Consider the following 22,176-nt stretch of genomic DNA (forward strand, 5'->3'; position numbering starts at 1 on the left):
TCTCATACACACATACACATTTAACTCCTCACCATTAGTTTGTATTATGGTGGGATCTCTAGGCCTTACTTATTTCTCATAGCTAGTGGTCTTTTGGACAGTTCTGTTTATTGGGATTTCAGATATCTTATCAAATATGGAGACCAGAAGTTCCATGTTCATAGTTAAATACAATGGAAAAGACTGTTGTCCTGGATACCTGGGTTGTTCAAATTCTAGCCCTGCCACTTGGTTGCTCTAGGTAAGGTGACTTCTGTAAGCACCAGTAAAATGGTGATAATGACATTCCATTCATCAGAGTGTTATGAGAACTCTGACAAAATGAATGCCATGCTCATTATGCTGAATTGTCTTAAATTGACATGGACTCAAGGGTACCAGGGACAGATATGTCTCCTATGCATAAGCTTACAGCAGGTGGACCTCTGAACCTGACCCTCAGGCCAGGGCTCTAAGGAGCCTCTGTGCCCAGTGTAATGCCCCAAGAGCCTCTCCTCCAAATACTGTTTGAAGCCTCCAACCTGGCAGGTGTCTCGTCCAGGTTTCTGAAGGTTTCCTGCACAAATCATGCTGTCGTCAATCATGTGGTCATAGAGTCGGCGGGAGTTGCACAAAGTGTTGGCGATCAGCTTGACTTTGGCATCCAGGAGCTGGCGGGACCCTTCCCCTGTGGGGCAGAGAAAAGAGCATGTAGCCTAGGATGATACCCACCCTGCCAGAAGTCACCAGGAAGGAATGATTGCGTTAGTAGAGAAATAGAAATGGCTCGTTTTCCATGACTGGTGGTTCCTTTCCTTCAGCCTTTGCCATGTCTGTGTAGACCTGCAATGCTGCACTGAGCACGTAGAACACGATCGTTCTCTCCTGTTTCTCTTTTACTAGACCATGCGGTCAGGAGGGAAGGGATGGTATCTTAACCATTAAAATTTCCGATGCCTTGGGGCCAGCAGGTGGTGTAGTGGTTAAGGTACTAAACTCCCACATGGCTGACTGCAGTTTGAGCCTGGGTCTTGCAGCTTGAAACACACCTGGCACAAGTGTGTGCATGCCCCAAATTCTGAGAGAATGGAGGAAAATGGTGGCCTGGTCAACTCCCCTTGGGGGTGATTTCTTACTTTCTGTCTTTTTCTGTCTCTCTGGTGAGTGCATGCAACCTATGGCAAAAATTTCTCTCCCAAATAAATCAATAAATAAAATAATTTCCTGTGCCTAGCAGAAGGGCTGGCACATGGTAGAGTCAAAATGAATGAATGAATGAATGAATGAATGAAGTGCCCTGGCACACTAGATTACCTACTTTCCAGAGCAGATATTCTTCCTTCCCCTCTTAAAGAAAATGAAATCAAGCAAAACATGTCATCAACTCCAAACATATAGTCTTAGAGTCCTATTCATCAAAATCAAAATACTCAGGGTACTACAAGATTCCCATCTAAAACATGTGCTGACCAGACCACATGGAGCAGAAGAGAGGTCATAAGATTTAGAGGGACTTCAGTGAAGACAACTAGAAAAGGAATTTTTCCCCTAAATCCAATTAGCCATAAATCTTCTTTCCCAAAAGCTTGATAATTTGTATATTACATTTCACTTCTTTATGCCTGTAGACCTAGTTAAAATGGATCTTGTTTTTCACTCTGAAGAGCAAGATTTGGGAGGGGAGAGAACTATGTTTTAAGTATCTTAGAAGGCCTTGAAATCCTCTTCTGAAGTTCTTTGTAGTAGAGAATATAGTCTTCCTAGTACTATTAGAAAAGTATCCCTTTGGTTACTTTTTAGAGAAGACCAAATCCTAGAGGCAAATCAGTAGCTCAATTGAACAATATTTTACAGAATACTTACTTTGTGAGAGCCCTGACCAAAGGACTATGGAAGAGACAGAATGGGAGCCCTGAAGCCCACCCTTCAGAGGCTGGCCTAATGAATATCTCTGTAGAATCCTGTCATCTCTACAATTATGAACCCAAACGTGGGAAATTAGTATGATTGTTGAGAAACTAAAACTTGGTCACTCAAGCAACAAGCTCAAGAATCACAGTCTGTTTCCAAACTCCAAGTTCTTTCCAGTCTACTCTCTTTCCAGTCTACCTATGGTAGGGGAGAGATCTTCCAGGATACAGGAGCAATGCCTGATAAAGGTCAAGTATACAAGAGTAGGGGTCAGGGACATATATGGAGAGCAGGGAAGATTGGAAGACACTCCTTACAGGTGTTTTAAGATTTTGCTAGATCTTGAGTGATAATGCAATGCTTTCTCTTGATAATGCATTTTGAATAGAATACACTCATATTTCAAGTTCAGAAGGCCAAGTGAGTTTGGCGCTTCTACCTCTGGTTGATGTCGCTCACCTGTGTCTCAGGAGAATGTCTGGCCATACTCACCTGTCTCTGTGACACCCCAGCCAGAGATGTGGCACTCAGTCCCAGAGGGAAAGGGATCACTTGGCAAACATATAGTCTTCACATATTTGGATTCCACAGCACAGTGACCATCCACTGGTTTTAACTTGAGCAAAGCTAGGTGGGGAGAGAGACAGGAAATACATGTGAAATCTCCTCTTTGTCAGAGAAGCATCAGCTTCAACTTGCTTCAGAAGGTGGTTATAACCAAGGCCCGCACTCCAAGCCCAAATAACTTCTTCCTTGGTCATTTCATTTTGTTTTTGTTTTAGAGAGATTTTTGCCTTAGGGCATGGGTGCTCAGCAGAGAGATAGAGAGAGACAGAAAGCCACCCCAAGGGGGTGGTCACACTGCAATCACTTCTCTTCCACTCTCCTCTCGGGATTTTGGGTGCACACACACACGCCCCTGATGTAAGTTTTAACCCGCCAGTTCCAGGACTCAACCCATGGCCAACTATGTGGGAGTCCAGCAACATGAGCATTATGTCATCTGCTGGTCCTTGTCATATCATTTTTTTAACTTCCACCTGGGAAGAGGAACACTTCAAGCTAAGAGTAATAGCAAGAAATAATAACTGAGTTTGAAATAATTCCTAATCCACTAAAAAAAAAACTATAAGGGGGGCAGAAGCTGTTGAAGAAGGAGAGAGAGAGAGAGAGACTCCACGAAAGGAGGAATCATGTATGGAGCAGAGCCGCCAGTAGCCTAAGAATATCATTGTCTCTATTGTCTCTGCCCCGAAGTGTTGGGTATGTCCTCATGCACATGATGTCACTCAACACACAGAAAGCTGAGAACTGTGTCTCAGTGTTCCCATTTTAGAGAAGAGAAAACTGATGCTTAGAGGTGGTCTGGTTCCTGGCTAGAAAGTGTATTTAAGCTCTTTCCATAACACAAAGTTCCTATATCTCTTCCCTCAATTTAAGAGCTTGTGCCACTTATTCACAACACTAACACTTATGAACTTAAAACTCTGGAATAAATTCTCTACTATAGGGGGCCTACAGGGAACCAGAGCCATCAAGAGCAACTTCTAGGGACTAGCAGTTAGCGTAATGGCTATGTTGCTGGACTCCCACATAGTCGACAGTGGTTCGTGTCCCGGACTCGGTGGCTTAAAACTCACGCCGGGCACGTGTGCATGTGTGCCCAAGATCCCGAGAAGAGAATGGAGGAGAAGGGATTGTGGCGTAGCCATCCTGCCTGGGGGTTGATTTCTCGCTTTCTGTCTCTCTGTCTCTGTCTGTCTGGTGAGTGCACACACCCTATAGCAAAACCTCTGAAAAAAAAAAAAAAGAAAAAAGAGCAACTTCTAGAACCAAAGCTCTGCTTCCATCAGAGAAAGAAGAAATCCACTCAGGAAGAGACCCACAGGAGATCCATGAGAGAAGAGACTTGCCAATATCATTGTGGGGAATCTCATCCCTCTCATTGTAGTGGCTGTACTTGAATATCTTCTCCACCCCGAAGATCTGCTCATGGAATTCTGTCTTCTTCAGGTCCTGGTCCCCTAGCACCACTTTTAGATGTTTGGCTTTTATGCTGCAAGGAAAAACAAAATGGTCAGAAAATAGCCCTGGGGCATGAGAGGCTGGATCCAGGCCCCAGCTCTGTTCCTAGGGAGCTGTGTGACCTTGGATAAATCCCTGATCTTTTGCAGCCTTAGCATCCTTATCACTAATCCTCATCTAACTCTCATAACTCTGCTCTGTGCTTCAAGTAAGATACTGTCAGGGAACTGCTTCATGAACAGAAGCAGACTCCAAATGTCAGCTGTAATTTTTATCCCATTTTCCTGGGAAAAGCCCCATTCTCCCAGGGCCCTGATAAAGATCAGTCATTGAGGTCTTGAACAAATCTAAAGTAGGTACTAACATTTGTTCGCCCGACCTCTCTTGAGGAACATCTCCTAGAATCCCAGAACAAATCATTTAATAACTGAGTGGGGGATCAGCAGGTGGTGTGATGATTAAGGAACTGAATTTTCACATGGCCAACTATAGTTCAAGTCCCAGACCCAGCAGCCTGAAAATCATGCCAAGTACCTGTGTGTGTGTGTGTGTCCAAAATCTCAGGAGGAGAAGGAATTGCAGTGTGGCTATCCCCACTGGGGGGTTGATTTCTCACTTTCCCTCTCTGTGTCTCTGTTTATCTCTCTCTGGTGAATGCATGTGCCTTATGGCAAAAACTTAAAAACAATAAAAATAACTGGGTGGTCCAGAAGACCTTCAAAGCCATCTTCCAAGCCTGGGGTTGATGGGACCAGCCTTGAACACAAACTTAAGGTAATTTGAGGTAGTGATTCTTCAGTTCCCCGTTAGGGACTTGCTTCTCTAAGACACATGAGGCTTGGCTGAAGACACTTGACCCAGAGGTTCAAGAGGATGGCATCAATGGAGCAGAACTGAAGAGGTTAGGGAAGTGGATAGACCTAGGTTCACATCCTATTTGCCCGTGTACTTTCCATGTAACTTTAGGTAAGATGCTAGCCCATCCTAAGGTTTGGAATAACAATACATTTCTTCCCTCCACAAATATTTACTGAACATTAGCTATGTACTCAGATCTGCTCTAGGAATTGGGAACACCACAATTTTGTCTTCCTATAAACAGCCTGGAGGATTAGATGTAGCATAGCACATGCAATGCCCATGGTAAACACTCTAGACTCAAAAATTCCTTTTCCTGCTGGTTGTAAGCAGCCATTTCTTTGTCCTTGGAGCTAGATTGACCCCCTAATCCTGCTAGAGCTTCCAAGATGCTACCCAGGTGGGGAAGGGAGAACATCTCTATACGCTTGAGTCACCCTGGCCCTTGCTCCCAGTGGACACCTACTCAGTGCAGTGGGCAGCAGTGAGCACCCAGCAGGGGTGGATCAGCGCACCCCCACAGAAGTGGCCCTGGGGCATGGAGATGGACAATGGCAGCGAGGTCTGCAGGGACACCTGCCACGGGTGCTTGCCCGCCGTGCTTTTAAAGCCTCCATAGATCCTCTTGACCTTCCTCTCTGCTATCTCAGTCCTCCCACAGGAATCAAACCCTGGAATCTTGGTCAGGTGTTCTGTAGAGCTTCCCTCTACGTCGGCAATGTCTGTGAGACACAAGAAGGACAAGTCATGGTACTCAACCTACTTCTGGTACCTCAGAGATGGGACTCTGAGTCGAGCAGCTGAGGAGGTGTTGAGAGCTAAAAGAAGCACTGGTGCACACATGGTGGGCATGCAGTAGGTGCACAGCTGATATTTGTTGAATACATTGATTAATATAAAGCAAGTACATAAAATTAACAAAGATGATATTGCTTTTTCCTTATTTCAAAATGTGTTGTTAGGATCAATATGTTTATATATACATGCATGAGGAAATATATGAATACTTAGCTACTCATTAATGGGCACATACATTTTGGATGCTTTTTCAGTGCAGAGGAGAGGGTATCAATATGAAGTGGAGTAGGTAGTTGAAACATTTGCACAGATCCCTGGGATACAAAGGAGAGAGACAGAAGTGTTGCGGGACCTTGCTCCGTTCTTTGAGGTATATAGAGAGGAAGAGACAACATTTCATTTGGGAGATCAAGGAAAACTTCTGGAGGAAAGAATAACTGAATTGTTTTTCCAAGATGGATGTGGATGAGAGGAGCTATGAGAAGGAACACTATTGACAGAAGTGACCATGAGAGCAAAGGCACAGACGTGAAATTGTTCAGGGAGGGAATCTCATTAGCCAGAGGTAGGCCCAGAGGTGAGCCAGGGAAGACTGGCAGGAAACCTGTGAGGAAAATTCAGACCCAATTGCATTTGAGAAGCAATGGATCAATGTTTGATCACCATCACACAGCCAGGCCGGACATAGTGCCTGGGACCAAAGAAGAAAATGGTAAATATCTGCTGAGTGCACTGCCTTAGAGTCAGGAAACGCGAGTTTACAGTTAAACCACATGGCCTGAGCTCACAAAGGTGCCTAGGTCTGGTCTGCTCTGCATCCTGAGGTCAGGCATGTAGGGCGGCACTCGGGTAGGAACTGGTAACACAGGTGAGGAAGGACAGTGGGGCAAGAACATTTCTCTGTGGGCCTTCAACTCTTCAACCTCCCCACCCCAAGGGCCTCTGCACAGCCACGGCCTTACCTAGGGCTGAGCAGGCTGAGACATCACAGTACTCCCATTTCACCTTTTCGTTGTTCACTTTAATGAAGCACCAGGGCCTTTTGTCTCCATCTGGGTTTCTAAAATAAAATAATAATAATAATAATAATTTTGAGTTGAGGTTTGCTGAGCCCATTGCACTTCATTACAAAGACCTTTGGACAAGAGAGTGCAAAGCTCTTGCTGAGACTACATTTCATTCAAATCCTCCAACAGGTTAGAAGACCATGGCCTGGGGACCAGCAGTTAACATAATGGCTATGTCGCTGGACTCCCACGTAGTCGACCATGGTTTGCGTCCCCGACCTGGTGGCTTAAACTCACGCCGGGTGCGTGTGCGTGCGTGCCCAAGATCCCGAGAGGAGAATGGAGGAGAAGGGATTGCAGCGTGGTCATCCCCCCGGGGGGTGATTTCTCGCTTTCTATCTCTCTGCCTCTCCGTCTGTCTGGTGAGCGCACGTGCCCTATAGCAAAAACCTCTAAAAAATAAAAAAAGAAAGAAAGAAAGAAAGAAAGAAAGAAAGAAAGAAAGAAAGAAAGAAAGAAAGAAAGAAAGAAAACCATGTCCTAAAGGGGTAGTCTTAGATTTTGGCAAAATCTAAACTTTCTGAGGAGATTCTAAGGCCTAGAAAATGGGTTACAAGTCTTGTGCAAGACCTATGGGACACGTTAAATTGTTTGTAGGAAAAGACAGAAAATCCCTGCTGAAGATCCTTCTTTGTCAGGAAGGTAAAATACCCACAGGACATGATGAGAATAGGGTTCCTCTGCCCACATAGCCAAAGTCCATGCATGAGAATTCTCTGAGAAAGGCTGCCAAGGGGGCCACCCTGTAGACAGCTCCACCAAGGAAATAGCTCAAGGAGTGAAAGTGGAAGATAACTAGTATTCTGTGCAAAGAAAGTACTCTTGTTTATGCAGCCAGTTTAAAGCCATGCTAAGGATCCCTGCCCCTTAGATGCAAATCATTGGCCTAGATTAGAAGACCGGTGGGAAAGGAACCAACAGAGTGATACAGAGGCAGCAGAGGAGGAAGAAGCTGACTAGGTCATCACCAGGGATGGTGATTGCATTATCCTTACATGAAAAAAACTGAGCATCCTATGGGAGAGACCATAATGCTTATGAGACATTCCGTCTGCTCCTACACATTTCTCCCTTGAAGTTATATGGGACCATTTGATTATTTCTGACAATGAAATATGTGTTGGGAGATGATGTGTCACTTCTACATTGAGTTGGTTAAAAAACAAACAAACAAACAAACAAACAAACATGCTCTTCTGATCCTTCCTACTCTCTTCTCATCCTTCCTGAGGATAAGAACTGTGTGGCGCCAAATTTCCACCATCACCACCACCAATCCACATAACATAGGTAACATTAGTAAGAAACCTCTACGATGTATTTGAGCCACTGAGGTTTGGGTATTGTTCGTTACAGTATCATAACTTCACCTACTCTAAGTAGTAAAGTCTCCTAGAAGAAGGTGTATGAGTTTCAATGATCTGTTTCATTTCAAAGAACCAAGGCAGCAAAGAAAAAAAGGAATTAATTTTTTCAGAGAGAGATTTTAGCTATAAGACACATGTATTTGCCAGAGAGACAGAAATCACCCCCCCCAGGGGTGATGGCCATGCCATAATTCATTTTTCTCTTGGGATTTTGTGCATGCACACACAAGTGCCTGGCATGTTTTAAGCCACTGGATCCAGGACTTGAACCTTGGTCAACCATGTGGGAGTCCAGAACCGTAATGGCCCCAAAAAAGGGAATCTGGGGACCAGCAGTTGGCATAATGGCTATGTCACTGGACTCCCATGTAGTCGACCATGATTCGAATCCCAGACCCGGTGGTTTAAACTCATGCTGGGTGCATGTGCATGTGTGCCCAAGATCCTGAGAGAAGAATGGAGGAGAAGGGATTGTGGCATGGCCATCCCCCCTGGGAGTGATTTCTTGCTTTCTGTCTCTCTGTCTCTCTCTTTCTAGTGAGCGCATGCTCCCTATAGCAAAAACCTCTCCAAAAAAAAGAAGGGAGGGGGGAGTTTTTACCTGCAGAAGTTGTGATCCCCAACCCCATGGGCCTCAGCATCTTCCATAAACATATTGTAATTCTCTTTTAAAAGGAGGTGGGAGTTCCAGTGAAGGCAGGTACATACTCCACCCCCTACCTCCATGGGCCACATTCTACTCAGCCTAGAAACTACCAATATGGTCAGTGTTAGTCTTATGCCCACTCTATAGATTAGGAACAGTTCAAGAGAGTTTAGGTTTAGATTAGTTTGAGAACTACTAATATCTAACCCAGGATCCCACCTGACTTGGGAGCCTTTGTTTTTTAATCACACTTGGAGCCTTCCTTAGATTCTCTTTCATATCCTGAAACATTTATACATCCCAGAAATTCTGGCCTTACCTCAAGTCTTGACAATTTAGAATTTTTGCCTTAGGACCGGTAGGTGATGAGGTATTTGGGGGCACTGGACTTCCACATGGCCAAACATGGTTTGAGTTCCGGAGCTGGTGGCTTGCTTGCTCGCTCTCTCTCTCTCTCTCTCTCTTCTCTTGCTCTGTCCCTCTCTTGTCAAATTAAAAGAAAGGAAGAAAGACAGACAGAAATACTGTTAAATAATTCTTTTAAAAAATAATTTTTGCTTCAAGTTAAGTGCTAGAGTTTTCATCTCAAGTTACATCTCCAGTTTCTGCTAAGTCCAGAAGTCAGCCTTTTCCAGGGCACCTATTGACATTTGCCTTTGTCCTTGTCATCTAGGAGTCCTCAAGGGCTTTGGCAGACTCTACTTTCCATGATCCCACTTTACCTTCCAGCACCAAACTAAGCACACAGGAAACGCTTCATAAGATGAAAGTCTTTTTCACTGCTTAATGGTCTTGGTTGGAAAATGGGAATCTGAAGGGAGAGTGCTTAGTATATATTATTTTCTTTATTTTTGTTTTATCAGGCAAACCTCTTTTGTTCTCTGTGAATTCTCAGTCACAAGATAAATAGTCTTATATCTTGCAAGTTAAATACAATTACTGCTATCAAACTTAGAGCTTTTCTCCTTTCCTATAAATGTCCCTTAGCTGCTGATAAGCATTTCAAGGCAAATGATGGGCTTCTGGCTACTGCTGAAATTAAACATAACCACCCAGAGGGTTACAAGTCTTGTGCAAGACCTATGGGACACGTTAAATTGTTTGTAGGAAAAGACAGAAAATCCCTGCTGAAGATCCTTCTTTGTCAGGAAGGTAAAATACCCACAGGACATGATGAGGATAGGGTTCCTCTGCCCACATAGCCAAAGTCCATGCATGAGAATTCTCTGAGAAAGGCTGGCAAGGGGGCCACCCTGTAGACAGCTCCACCAAGGAAATAGCTCAAGGAGTGAAAGTGGAAGATAACTAGTATTCTGTGCAAAGAAAGTACTCTTGTTTATGCAGCCAGTTTAAAGCCATGCTAAGGATCCCTGCCCCTTAGATGCAAATCATTGGCCTAGATTAGAAGACCGGTGGGAAAGGAACCAACAGAGTGATACAGAGGCAGCAGAGGAGGAAGAAGCTGACTAGGTCATCACCAGGGATGGTGATTGCATTATCCTTACATGAAAAAAACTGAGCATCCTATGGGAGAGACCATAATGCTTATGAGACATTCCGTCTGCTCCTACACATTTCTCCCTTGAAGTTATATGGGACCATTTGATTATTTCTGACAATGAAATATGTGTTGGGAGATGATGTGTCACTTCTACATTGAGTTGGTTAAAAAACAAACAAACAAACAAACAAACAAACATGCTCTTCTGATCCTTCCTACTCTCTTCTCATCCTTCCTGAGGATAAGAACTGTGTGGCGCCAAATTTCCACCATCACCACCACCAATCCACATAACATAGGTAACATTAGTAAGAAACCTCTACGATGTATTTGAGCCACTGAGGTTTGGGTATTGTTCGTTACAGTATCATAACTTCACCTACTCTAAGTAGTAAAGTCTCCTAGAAGAAGGTGTATGAGTTTCAATGATCTGTTTCATTTCAAAGAACCAAGGCAGCAAAGAAAAAAAGGAATTAATTTTTTCAGAGAGAGATTTTAGCTATAAGACACATGTATTTGCCAGAGAGACAGAAATCACCCCCCCCAGGGGTGATGGCCATGCCATAATTCATTTTTCTCTTGGGATTTTGTGTATGCAAGTCCTTGGCATGTTTTAAGCCACTGGATCCAGGACTTGAACCTTGGTCAACCATGTGGGAGTCCAGAACCGTAATGGCCCCAAAAAAGGGAATCTGGGGACCAGCAGTTGGCATAATGGCTATGTCACTGGACTCCCATGTAGTCGACCATGATTCGAATCCCAGACCCGGTGGTTTAAACTCATGCTGGGTGCATGTGCATGTGTGCCCAAGATCCTGAGAGAAGAATGGAGGAGAAGGGATTGTGGTATGGCCATCCCCCCTGGGAGTGATTTCTTGCTTTCTGTCTCTCTGTCTCTCTCTTTCTAGTGAGCGCATGCTCCCTATAGCAAAAACCTCTCCAAAAAAAAGAAGGGAGGGGGGAGTTTTTACCTGCAGAAGTTGTGATCCCCAACCCCATGGGCCTCAGCATCTTCCATAAACATATTGTAATTCTCATTTAAAAGGAGGTGGGAGAAAAAAAGAATGCTGGTTGACTGTCTTACTCACACTCCCTCGGTAAGAGTAGCCATCACCAATGTAGCAGTCATCAGCATCTTGGAAAGAGAGTGGGGAGGGATGTGAGAACTGATAGCAACAGGCATACTGCCTCCCAGAAGGTCTTGGTGGTGCACAGACAGTGATAGGATCGGGCCCGAGTACTACAAAGTTCCAGAAAGAAAGTGGCCTGAATGTCCCACAGTCATCCCAATTCAAAAACATGAAGTACAGTGGTTTTGGGGGTTAGGAACTTGGTTGAGGCCCAAGAATGGCCCAGTATGTTTGAAATTCCTGCACTACATGCCACTTTATAACTTTTTAAAATTTTTCACTTGGAACCAGTTGTACCCTAAGCCTTTAAGTTGGAAGACTGAGGCAATCTAGTTTGGGGGACATTCTGGCAACAAAATCCAAGCAGAAAAGAATTCCTGAGGCCTCACTTATGACCCTAGTTTCGAATGAAGTGGTGGCAGAGACCCTTACCTATTTCACAGACTTTCCCCTTGAACTGGCCATGGCAGGTACAGGTAAACTTGGATCTCCGCCTATGCCTGGAGCAGGTGCCGCCATTCTGGCAGGGGTTTGGCCTGCACACAGGGACCACTGTGAACACAGGAAGTGGGGCCAAGAAAGCTCTTCAGAAGGAATGGTAGCCTATATTGAGATGACAAGGAGACTTTATATTGCGATAATGAGGGGTGGTACTCTTGTGGTGTCCATCCTTTCACAGAAGATGGGTCACCCAAGGGAAGGACATACCCACTGACACTCTAGTGAAGGTACACATAAACCTTAAGAACATAAGCAAATGTAGATGAACAATGTGGATGGAAGTCATGCACAGAATAGTACATAAGTCGATGGATTACTCAGTAGGAAAGAACAGGAGGCTTGGACTGAGCAGGCATTTTGTGGCTAGTCTGGGCTAAGCTAAAACTTGACTCTGTCCTTTGAAAGGTGTGTAGCCATGAGCAAATTAGTTGACCTCTTGCTCAGTTTCTTCATCTGTAAAACTCTTCCATGCAGTATTCCTGGGAGAATTTGAGAGAGAATGTAAATTTCCTGGCACAGTACCTGACTCATAGCAGTGACTCAATACATAATCATTCTTCTATGTGGCCCACATCAGGGATAAATTAGGGCCTACTTCCTGGAGGGAGTGAGTTTCAAGATGATTTTGGTTTGGGATGGGAAGGGGTACAGATCCCACTGAGTAGTCCATGGATGATGAATCTTTTAAAATCATCATTAAAAGGGGCATCATTCACATCATGAAAACATCAGATGCATCTGGATTTCTACACAGTAAGATGCAGAGACTCTAGACACATGCTAGGGTGAAGGAAGTCAACATAGGAGAGGCCTCTGACACTTACCTTTGGAACAGTCTGGACCCTTGTAAGGGTGTTTACAGGCACATCGGTAGTAGGGAGGAGTCCGGATAATGAGACATTCACCCCGGCCACATGGGTTGCTCTTGCACATGTTTCGCACTATCGGAGATCCATAGAGTAGGGACAAAATATAGAACATTATTTGGGGAATTTTTACACACACACACACACACCAAAAAAAAAATGTTATTTATTTATTGAGAGAGAACCGCCCCTCCCCTTACAGAGTTTGGTGCTGCAATCCACTCCTGGCTTTTTTGTCAGCCCTGGATCATGTATGTGCCCAGTGTACTCAGGGAGGTCACTGGACTTGAACTGGGAACCTTCCCATGTGGTACTGCCTTGCAGTGCCACATTTTACCATTGCACCATCCTCTAAGACCCAGGGCAATTTTCATTTAGGCAACTGCCTACATCACAGTGTTTGGGCGAGGTGGCTGATAGAATGCTCATGCCTTTGTCCATGGTCCTGAAACACTATCTACACCAAGGTAGCCTTGGGCCATGTCATAGATGACTGCTTCTCACATCCCTGTCAGTGCTCATAGGCATTTTTCTGACTTAATAAAAATCTTTGATAATTTTTATTCCTTCAACAAATGGGTCCAGGGAATGGCCCTGTGGCCTACTCATTAAGGGAGGTGGATTCCATATGGCCAACTGCAGTTCAAATTCTGGACCCAGACTTAAGAAACACACTGGGTACATGTACATGCATGCTGCTTAAATTCCCAACAGGATGAGAAATGGAGAAGGGACTATGGCATGACAACTCCCCACTTAAGAGGTGCTTTCTTCTTCTCCCTCTTTGTCTATCTGTCTGTCTCTCTCTGGCAAGCATATGTGCTCTCTGGCAATAGAACAAAAAAGACAAACAGAGCTGCCTTTTTAGTCCCTCCATTTTATTGCTGATTTCATATTCCATTTACAATTTTGTTATTCTTCTGAGGAGTTGAGAGATTAACCCAGATATTAAGTTTGTACCCAGTACCCCTGACAATTCTGAAACATATATAACAAGAATTGAAGGAATAAATGAAGAGAGCACAGAGTAAAGAAGTCAACCACAAAGCCTTAAATATCCATAAGACCTTCACTGACTTCCCTCACTCCAGTTTGATGGTTGCTAGACTGGGCAGAATCCAGGTTCTCTCTCACTTCAGTTAAATAGTTGCTAGACTGGGCAGAATCCAGGTTCTCCCTAGGGGTACAATTACCCACAGGAGTTCAATTCCTGATGCTTTATCCCATGGCCTTATATTATGCCTAGAGAGCTCATTAAAGGCAGACACAGTGAGGATGGCAAGACCAAAGAGCACAGGCAGGATTGTCAGACTCCTGGGCTCCAATCTTTGCTCTACTTCTAATTAGCTGGGTGACCAAGAGCAAGTCCCCTTCACTCTCTGCATGCCCCTTCTTCTGACAGCATTGGGCTTTGTGAACCCTGAGATCTTTGTGAACCCTGAGATCCTTTCTGTTCTCCCATTCAAGGACAATATTTCTCTTCTTTAGTTAATTTAAATGCTGTAAAAACAAAGTCCTGCGTCTAGATTATGTCTTGGTTAGAGTCCAGTTCCAATTCCCTCTTGGTCTCAATCTTCTCATCTGTAGAGTGGATATACTATTCCCATCTTACGGTGTTGGGGTGGAGACTTCATGAGATGCTACCTGTGACCTCACAGAGGAATCCATTATGTACAATATAATATCTGCAGTTGTAATCCTTTCAAGGGAATCACACAGTCCTTCCCCACCCCTCTTGTTTAACTCAGAGGGAAGAGTGAGTTAGGTGATGGTGCACTGACCTTTCTGACACCTGCTCCCAGAGAAAGGGGCAGGACAGCTGCATGTGAAGTTGTTCCCACTGACGAGGCAGTCCCCACCATGTTCACACGGGTTTGACTGGCATGGGTCCAAGACATCTGGACAGAAGTCAGTGTTGGGAAGGAACAGCAGGTAAGAAGCCTCCACTTGATCACCTGATTTCAGTCTCAACCCCAAATAAGTCACTATATAACCCATGATTGGGAGAGGGGGAAAAACATATACTGTTCTTAAAGAGCAAGGAAAATTGCAATCACACAACCAGAGAGGTTTCAGGTTAGTAAGAGGAGAAGCGAGAAGGAATCAAGTCTGTCTCCCCTCAGCCTGGCTTTAGAAGGGGCCTTTCTCATTGAGAAACTCCCCTTTTCCCTCATCAGTGTTTTCCTCCTCCCAGTCTCGCCGGGAGTGCCCTGGGGTCTGTCTCTGATGCTGAAGGCATTTCACAGGCATGAAGACCTCCCCTACTTCCAGTGCCCAGGGGTGGAGGTCAGGAGTGGGGAAAGAAAACCCACCCCTAATGAAACACGAGCTTTCTGAACATCAGGAGAGAAGACCAAAGGCAAGAGGGTGACAGAAGAATTGACGGCGAGGAGGAAATGACCCAGTGGCCTTCATCTTTCTTCAACTACTTGTTCAGTTAGGTTTTGTCATATTTCATCTGTGCCTTTGGCTTTTCATGGTTGTCTGAATGGATCTTCCCTTGGGGAATTCTTTATCCTTCTGTTCACACACATTGTTCTTTGGTTCAGGAACTAGGATCCCTGGGCCCAGCTCTTGTTTTGATGGTCCCTTCTGATGTTCCCCTGATGCCCTGTATCTTGGCCCTGCCTTCCAGGCCACTTCGCACAGTTACACAGCTTTTATTCCAGCTGCTAAGTGCTTTCCATTCCTTCTTCTGGTTTAGTCACATGGCTTGCTTGGACCAGGCGACTTATTTTTTCTTTCTGTCCTATTTATTGGGTTAAGATGCCCCCCCAAACAAAAACAAGTATGGTAGAAACACACCTGCATGTGTGTATACTTACAGACACACACACACAAACCTGACAACTATGCAAATTTCTGAATAGTGAAAAGCAAAAGCAAAACACAGCAAAAGCAGAAGAAAAGGAAAGTATTAAAGCACCGAGAAAGCCACAATCCAATGCTCCATGCAAATCCCAACTCTTCTAAATAATTAGAAATTGGGGTGTGATCTAACTGGGGAGTGATTTTGCACATGACGCCTATTGACAATGTCAAGAGGCCTGAATGATGATGCCCTAACTTTCTGTATGACCTTGACCAAGTCAGCTTCTCTCTTGGCCTCACTCATGAAGTCATCTGTCATCTGACGGTAGGGAAGAAGTTCTCTAAGAACCTCCCTAGTCCTCATAGTATGTGATTCTAATGGAAAAAAAAGTATATATAAATTTAAAGTAATTTATTTGATACCTATGTTACTATGTTGGTCGGGGAGAAGGGGAGAAAGAGGCCCTTGCATATGGTCACATATCAGCTCTCCTCCAGGAATGTTGACCTCCTCCCAGAAGGGCCCTGAACAAAGATTTTGTGCTGACCTTCCTCTGTGTAATACCAATCAGGATTCTCGGGGTGGGCAGCTGTACTGCTGTCATTCTCCTCCTGGTTGTAATATTCATAGCTGTATTCATAGTTGTCAGGTGTCCAATCTGCAGAGGTAGGGACAGAACAGAAGAATCCTTAATCATTAATAAATCAATATTTTATTTAGCTGAACACCTTTCCACTACAGTATTCAAACTCCTGAAAAAGGAATCATGTCTTTCCAGCTTCTCACCTGGATAGGAGTTGGTATAAGGGTGAGGCTTTTTGTTGGCATTAGGAAGGATCAAGAGATCCTGATTCGAAATGGAGAGAAGTTGGGCCAGCCAGGTGACATGGTGGTTAAGGTGGCCAATCCCACATGACTGACTATGTAATTCAAGTCCTGGACACTGAAGCTTGCACAACATGCTTGGTGCTTGTACCCAAAATCCCAAGAGGAGAGTGGAAGAAAAGGGATTGTGGTGTGGTCATCCCCCTAGGGAAGCTTTCTTATTTTTTCTCTCTCCCTCTCTTTCTCTCTTTGGTGACCGCATGTGACCAATGGTAAACAAACAAACAAACAAACAAAAAACAAACAAAAAAATGGGGAGAAGTGAAGCCTGGCTTTTCATAAACTGTGATCTTGGAAAAGCAAATTGAATTCTCGGTGCTTTGGTTTTCTCATCTTCAAGCAGCAGGAAGAGGACTGGTCTAGCAGGTTCCCAGGGCCTATGTGGTGCCTGTCCAGGGTCAGATCAGATAGCAGAGTGCCCTGCTGTGTAGTGCTGTGAGTAATATTTTTTAATGGGACTTTATTAGCCACCTTAGCTTAATGAAGTCAAAGAAACTCATTACTTTCTACTTGGTCATGGCATCAAATGACTGCCAAGGTGTACCTACGGAGTCATCATAACAGCTAATATTTATCAAGCCTCTATTACGTACCAGACTCTGTGCTAAGCACTTTACATGAACCATCTCATTTTGTGCTCATAAAAATCTAAGAGGTATATCATTTGCTCCGTTTTAGGTAGAGCAACCCAAGGTCACATAGCTAAAGATGTCAGGGTATGAACTAAGCTCCATATAACCACTAAAAATCACCAGCTCAACCATGATTCTCTACTGCTTCAACTGGTGTTTTACATCATCATCCACACTCACCCTTACAAAAATGTATCCAGTCCTGGGACCAGCAGTTAGCGTAATGGCTATGTCGCTGGTTGTGATCATCTGTGGTTGGAGTCCCAGACCTGGTGGCTTAAAATCACGCCAGGCGCATGTGCATGTGTGCCCAAGATCCTGAGAGGAGAATGGATGAAAAGGATTGCAGCATGACCATGCCCCCCTGGGAGATGATTTCTCGCTTTCTGTCTCTCTGTCTCTCTGTCTTTCTGGAGAGCTCACACACCCTATAGCGAAAACCTCTCAAAAAAAAAAATGTGTCCAATCATCCCCATTGAATATCCATTCTGCTAGGATTAGAAATCACCCAAAGACAACCTTGAGAAAGTTCATGGATCTCATCCACTGAAAGACAAGGCAGTGTGTGGAGTTGCCCACAGATGGAAAATTGCAGTAGGCCAGTCACTGGGAAAAGCAGGTGTGTAGAAGGCTGACTCCAGCTCTTTGCTTCTGGGGTCTGAGGAGATGCTGGTAGCTCTGTGGCTCATGGAGAAAAGTTTTGGATTTGAAGAAAGTTGAGTTGACTTTGCTCTCTCCAGCAGGTGGGAACATGGCAAGTCTGCAAGATGAAGCTGTAAAGAAGCTGTCCAAAGATGCATATGATAATGAGGCAGGAGCAAATGCAGATAGCTGACTTGAAAAGGCACTCCGACAGAGCCAGCTGATGGCTTGGAGGATGGCACTTTACCTAAGCCCGGTTATCAAGCACATTATCTTACTCGTCTCTCAGTCATTCCATTATAGTCTTTATCTACTTGGCTTTTGAAAAATCGACTTTTGCACAATGGCTGTTTCATATTTCCCATTAAAATGGAACTATCTTTTTATTTCTTTTTTGAATACACCAACTCTGGTTCCTTGCCAAAGTTTCACCTCATTTATCACAGTGTCAAGTCAAGACTCCCTTTGCTTGCTCATTATTTCTCGTGAGCTGCTTTTCCCCACTATGAGAATGCTCCCAGAGGAGGCCACCTTTCTAGGGATGAGGATCTAGGCTGAAGATAAGGCCATTGTCTTCCTGGAGCAAATAAAGTTTCCTTCCATCTAGCACGATAACGCAGAGAAAGAGAATGAGGGGAAAAAATGTTTTTCTGAGTTTGACATGAAAGATTTCAAACTGACATTTGAGAGAGACAATGGGATTTGGTAATGAGAAGATCTCATCGTTTATTTCTTTTCTTTCTTTGGAGAATTTATTTTTGCTTTCCAACAAATGTTTAGAGATAAGTGCCCTATAGACAAGTTGCTCCTATAATTTCTCCCATCGCTTCCCCAGGTTGGAGGTCAGACTAGCTAGCTAATCTTGGCTAGGCTGTTAAGAATTACCTCCTTTGCAGATGCTGGTAAATGGGAAAGATGTGAATGTGGATAAGATGTGTAACTTTTCCAAGTGATGGGAGATGGATAGGGGATGAGGGGCGTCCGTTGGTGGATTTTGACTTGAATTCAGTCCCATTAACAAGATCCGTTCATCTCCCAGAGAAGCTAAGGAAGGAATTGAATCATATTCCTGCTAAACAGGCAGTGAGTTGCCACCATTCTCTACAATCCAGAGTCCTTGGCTGAGGTGGGTAGAACCAGCAGGGACTCAGCCTCCTCAGACCATCAGTGCAGAAGCTCTCACAGAGGGCCGTGCAAGGCAGGGCATCCAAATCCTTTACGTTTGGGGTGGGCTGCAACATATTTTGAAAGCATCCCTTAGAAGAGTTTCTCCTCCTCCAAACTTAAAGCTTATTCTGTGTTTTCCATTATGTTGTTGGCTCTTAATCCTATTGCCTATGTAAGAAACTTGTATCGTGCCCCTGCAATGGGCCATGAAGGACAGCAGATATAGAATGGCATTGGAGACAGTAGAGAGAGACAAATAAGAGCAATATGTGGCCTTATCCTTAAAGGAGCCTCCAGCCTTTGAATAGGGGAAGAAAACCAGTCAAGGAAGGAGATGATAGGGTGGTAAAGAACTAGAGAACAAGAAGTGGCCAAGTCTAGGTCCTGTTGCCTCAAATTCCACTGTGGAATTCTGGTTTGATATAAGTATACAACTAACTCTTGATTCTCTTCCCCTCTATATACCCACAGTCACAATGTGACTTTGTAGTACTTTGACCAAGAGATGGAGTCAATCTCCCCACCTTTGGAGTTTTGGCTGGCCTTGGGACTTTCTTTGGTCAATAGCATATGGTAGAAGGACAATGGGCCAGTGCAAATCCTGAGCCTCAAGAAGTCTGGTATGCTTTCTCACTCCCCACATTTCTCCTGGATCTCTGTGACTCCCATGTGAACAGCCTGCAAGAACATTAGAGGATGTGTGAGCAGCTGCGGTCCCAGCGAAGGCCTCAGACATATGAAAAAGTCTCGCCAAGGTCAGCAAAATGAGACCTCAGTCAAACCACCAGTTGACTGCAGACACTTATGAGGCCCACCCAAGATCAGCTGAGCCCAATCCAGACCAGAAGAACTGCCCAGTTCTGGACTCCAAAGAATTAGTATCTAAATACGTGATTGATGGTTTAAGCCACTGAGTTTGGGGTTGTGATTTTGCAATAATAACAAACAGACACACAGGACTTGGTTGATATTGGGTTACCAGTATAACAGGAATTTCAGAAGCAAAAAGCATTCCTCAGTATCTCAGTTAAGCTACAGATTTAGGTGTGATGACTGGGCTCTGATGGTCCCTCTCTCAGGGTTAGTTATTAACTTAGCCCATCTTATTTGTTTCCTCCAATTAGAGAGCTGATTTCTTAAGAGCAAGGGTCATTTCTATTCCTCTTTCTACTTCCCAGTGCCCAGTGCAGGGCCCTCACACACTTAATGGATGTGTGTGACAGATTGACTTTTCCCTCTGCGGCCACGTCTCCCTGCTTTCTCACTGCCAAGTGCAGAGCTTTGCCAGCAAAGATGGTGTCTGCTGGCAGCTGAGAAAATGGGAAATTGAGAAAAGAAACTAAGTGAGATTTGGGTCACAGCTTTTAGTGGAGAAAATGCCTGATGAATTGTAGGAAGGCAGAAACGTGTCCAAGTGCTTTTCCAGGTAGAGTGGGATTGCAGCCTGTCATGAAATGTGGTTCCACTGGTAGATAGTAGACAAACACTCTGGATTTAATGCAGATTACCCAAGACTTTGTCCCAGCCCTCGAAAAGGGAAGCACTTTGGTGGGGAAATGGGCAGCTGACAGGAGAATTTTATTGGGTCGTTGAAAAAATAATGGTGTATTTTTCTGTTTTGCTATGTAAAAATATATCACGACTTTTCCAAAGTCCCAATATATTAGGTATAAAAAGAAATCCTTATGTATTTGTCTATCAAGGTCTAGTTTTAGAAATGATCATTAAGTGGCCCAGCAGATGGAATAGTGGTTATGTTGCTGGACTCCCACACGTCTGACTATGGTTCGAGTCCTGGACCCAGTGGCTTCGAAATCACTCCAGGCATGTGCATGCATACCCAACATTCCAGGAGGAGAATGGAAGAAAAGGAATTGAGGCATGGCCATCTTCTCTCTCACTGTTTCTATCTCTCTCTGTCTGGTGAGCACACACACCCTATGGCAAAAATCTCCAACCTTTTCTTTTTATTCTAAAAAAGGAAATGAGCAGGAAGTACAGTAAGAATATCCTGAGTTAACCCAAATAACATTAATAATTGGTTATTGGGACCAGCAGATGGCCTAATGGTTATGTTGCTGGACTCCCACATGGCAAACTGTGGTTCAAGTCTCAGATCTAGAGGCTTGAAACTCATGCTGGGCATGTGTGTGTGCTTGACCAAAATCCTAAGAGGAGAGTGGAGGAGAAAGGACTGCAGCATGACCATCTCCCATGGGGGGTGATTTCTTGCTCTCTTTCTGTCTATTTTTCTGGTGAGCATACATGCTCTGTACAAAAATCTCTCTCTCAAAATAAATAAAATAAAATAAAATAAAACGAAATAAAAAGTAATAACTGGTTATTTTGTGTTGAGTATTCTCTATGAATCGGACACTGTACTAAGTAATTGTGGCTGCACACAATCTTGTCTACCCTTAAAACAGCCCTATGGCATGACGAGCACTATTCCTGCTTTATAGGTAAGGAAAAACCAAGGCCAAAGGGTAAGAGGGCGGCCTAACCCAGGCTACCCAACTCCAAGTCTTGTTTGTTTTTATTTTGTTAGCCTGGAACTCCTTGTGGATTTGTGTTTCATGAAACTCTGTGGTTTTTAGCTTTCAGGAAGTAGCATGCATAGGGAAATCTTCATTGGCACATGCTTCAGGTCCCTTGACCAGGATTACCATGGCCCATGTTCAGGGTCTTTCAGAAAAAGCTCAGCATTCCTGAGATGAGGGCTTTGCAGCTGCTCTGGTTAAAGAGCTTGCCAGATGTGTGGAACGGAATAAAAATCCCCGGGATGTCGTCCCTGTTGGCGTCATCCATCACCGTGGCATGGACGGCTCCTCCGAGAGCCTCTTCCAAACCCCAGTGCTGTCGGCCTGCATTTGACGCCTCCAATCTGGCTGGCGGGGCAAGCCCAGCAGAGAGCCCAGCTGGCAGGCAGCAGGACAACTGATGGATGGGCTCAGCCTGTGTTGCCGGGCAGAGTCAAGCCAGCTTTGAAGAGGCATTTCTGCAGGCCTGCTGGCTGTCGTCATGTCACCTGCTTTGGGGAGATGGGCAGAGCCTGTGCTGTTTGATGGCCACCTCCTCCACTACCCACTGGGGACTGTGGACTGGGCACCTTTTCCCCCAGCAAGGTCTTGCCATACCCTGTTTCTGACCAAGGGAGCAGCTTGCCTGTGGGCATGAGTGTGGCATTTCTTTTGCCATGCTGTTGTCTATGGCCAGCAGAGATCTGACAAATTCCATCAAAGCACAGCCCCCATGTGAAATTAAATCAAACACCTAACAGGGATGTTCTTTAAACCTAATCTACTCTTTGCAGAAAGATCCAACCACTACATCTCACTCTGCTTCACAGCCAGAGCCTGACAGAACACCTCAAGACAGACTCTAGAGGC

At 44.5% G+C, this 22,176-nt stretch overlaps 1 protein-coding gene across 1 annotated transcript in view; it reads right to left on the minus strand.

Moving 5' to 3' along the window:
• The window catches only part of HABP2 (hyaluronan binding protein 2), a 43,730-nt gene that overhangs the window by 1,573 nt on the left and 19,981 nt on the right, over positions 1 to 22,176 (minus strand). Inside the window, exons 3-13 of the mRNA XM_014593408.2 lie at positions 16,009 to 16,119; positions 14,431 to 14,547; positions 12,608 to 12,724; positions 11,715 to 11,834; positions 11,215 to 11,287; positions 8,607 to 8,705; positions 6,534 to 6,631; positions 5,240 to 5,495; positions 3,804 to 3,946; positions 2,383 to 2,517; positions 522 to 667 (exon numbers count right to left, since the gene is read on the minus strand). Of these exons, the coding sequence (XP_014448894.1) occupies positions 522 to 667; positions 2,383 to 2,517; positions 3,804 to 3,946; positions 5,240 to 5,495; positions 6,534 to 6,631; positions 8,607 to 8,705; positions 11,215 to 11,287; positions 11,715 to 11,834; positions 12,608 to 12,724; positions 14,431 to 14,547; positions 16,009 to 16,119 (1,415 nt within the window). The remainder of the gene's footprint in view (positions 1 to 521; positions 668 to 2,382; positions 2,518 to 3,803; positions 3,947 to 5,239; positions 5,496 to 6,533; positions 6,632 to 8,606; positions 8,706 to 11,214; positions 11,288 to 11,714; positions 11,835 to 12,607; positions 12,725 to 14,430; positions 14,548 to 16,008; positions 16,120 to 22,176) is intronic.

Source organism: Tupaia chinensis, unplaced genomic scaffold (assembly GCF_000334495.1).
Source record: "Tupaia chinensis unplaced genomic scaffold, TupChi_1.0 Scaffold140534_1, whole genome shotgun sequence".
Taxonomy (NCBI): domain Eukaryota; kingdom Metazoa; phylum Chordata; class Mammalia; order Scandentia; family Tupaiidae; genus Tupaia; species Tupaia belangeri.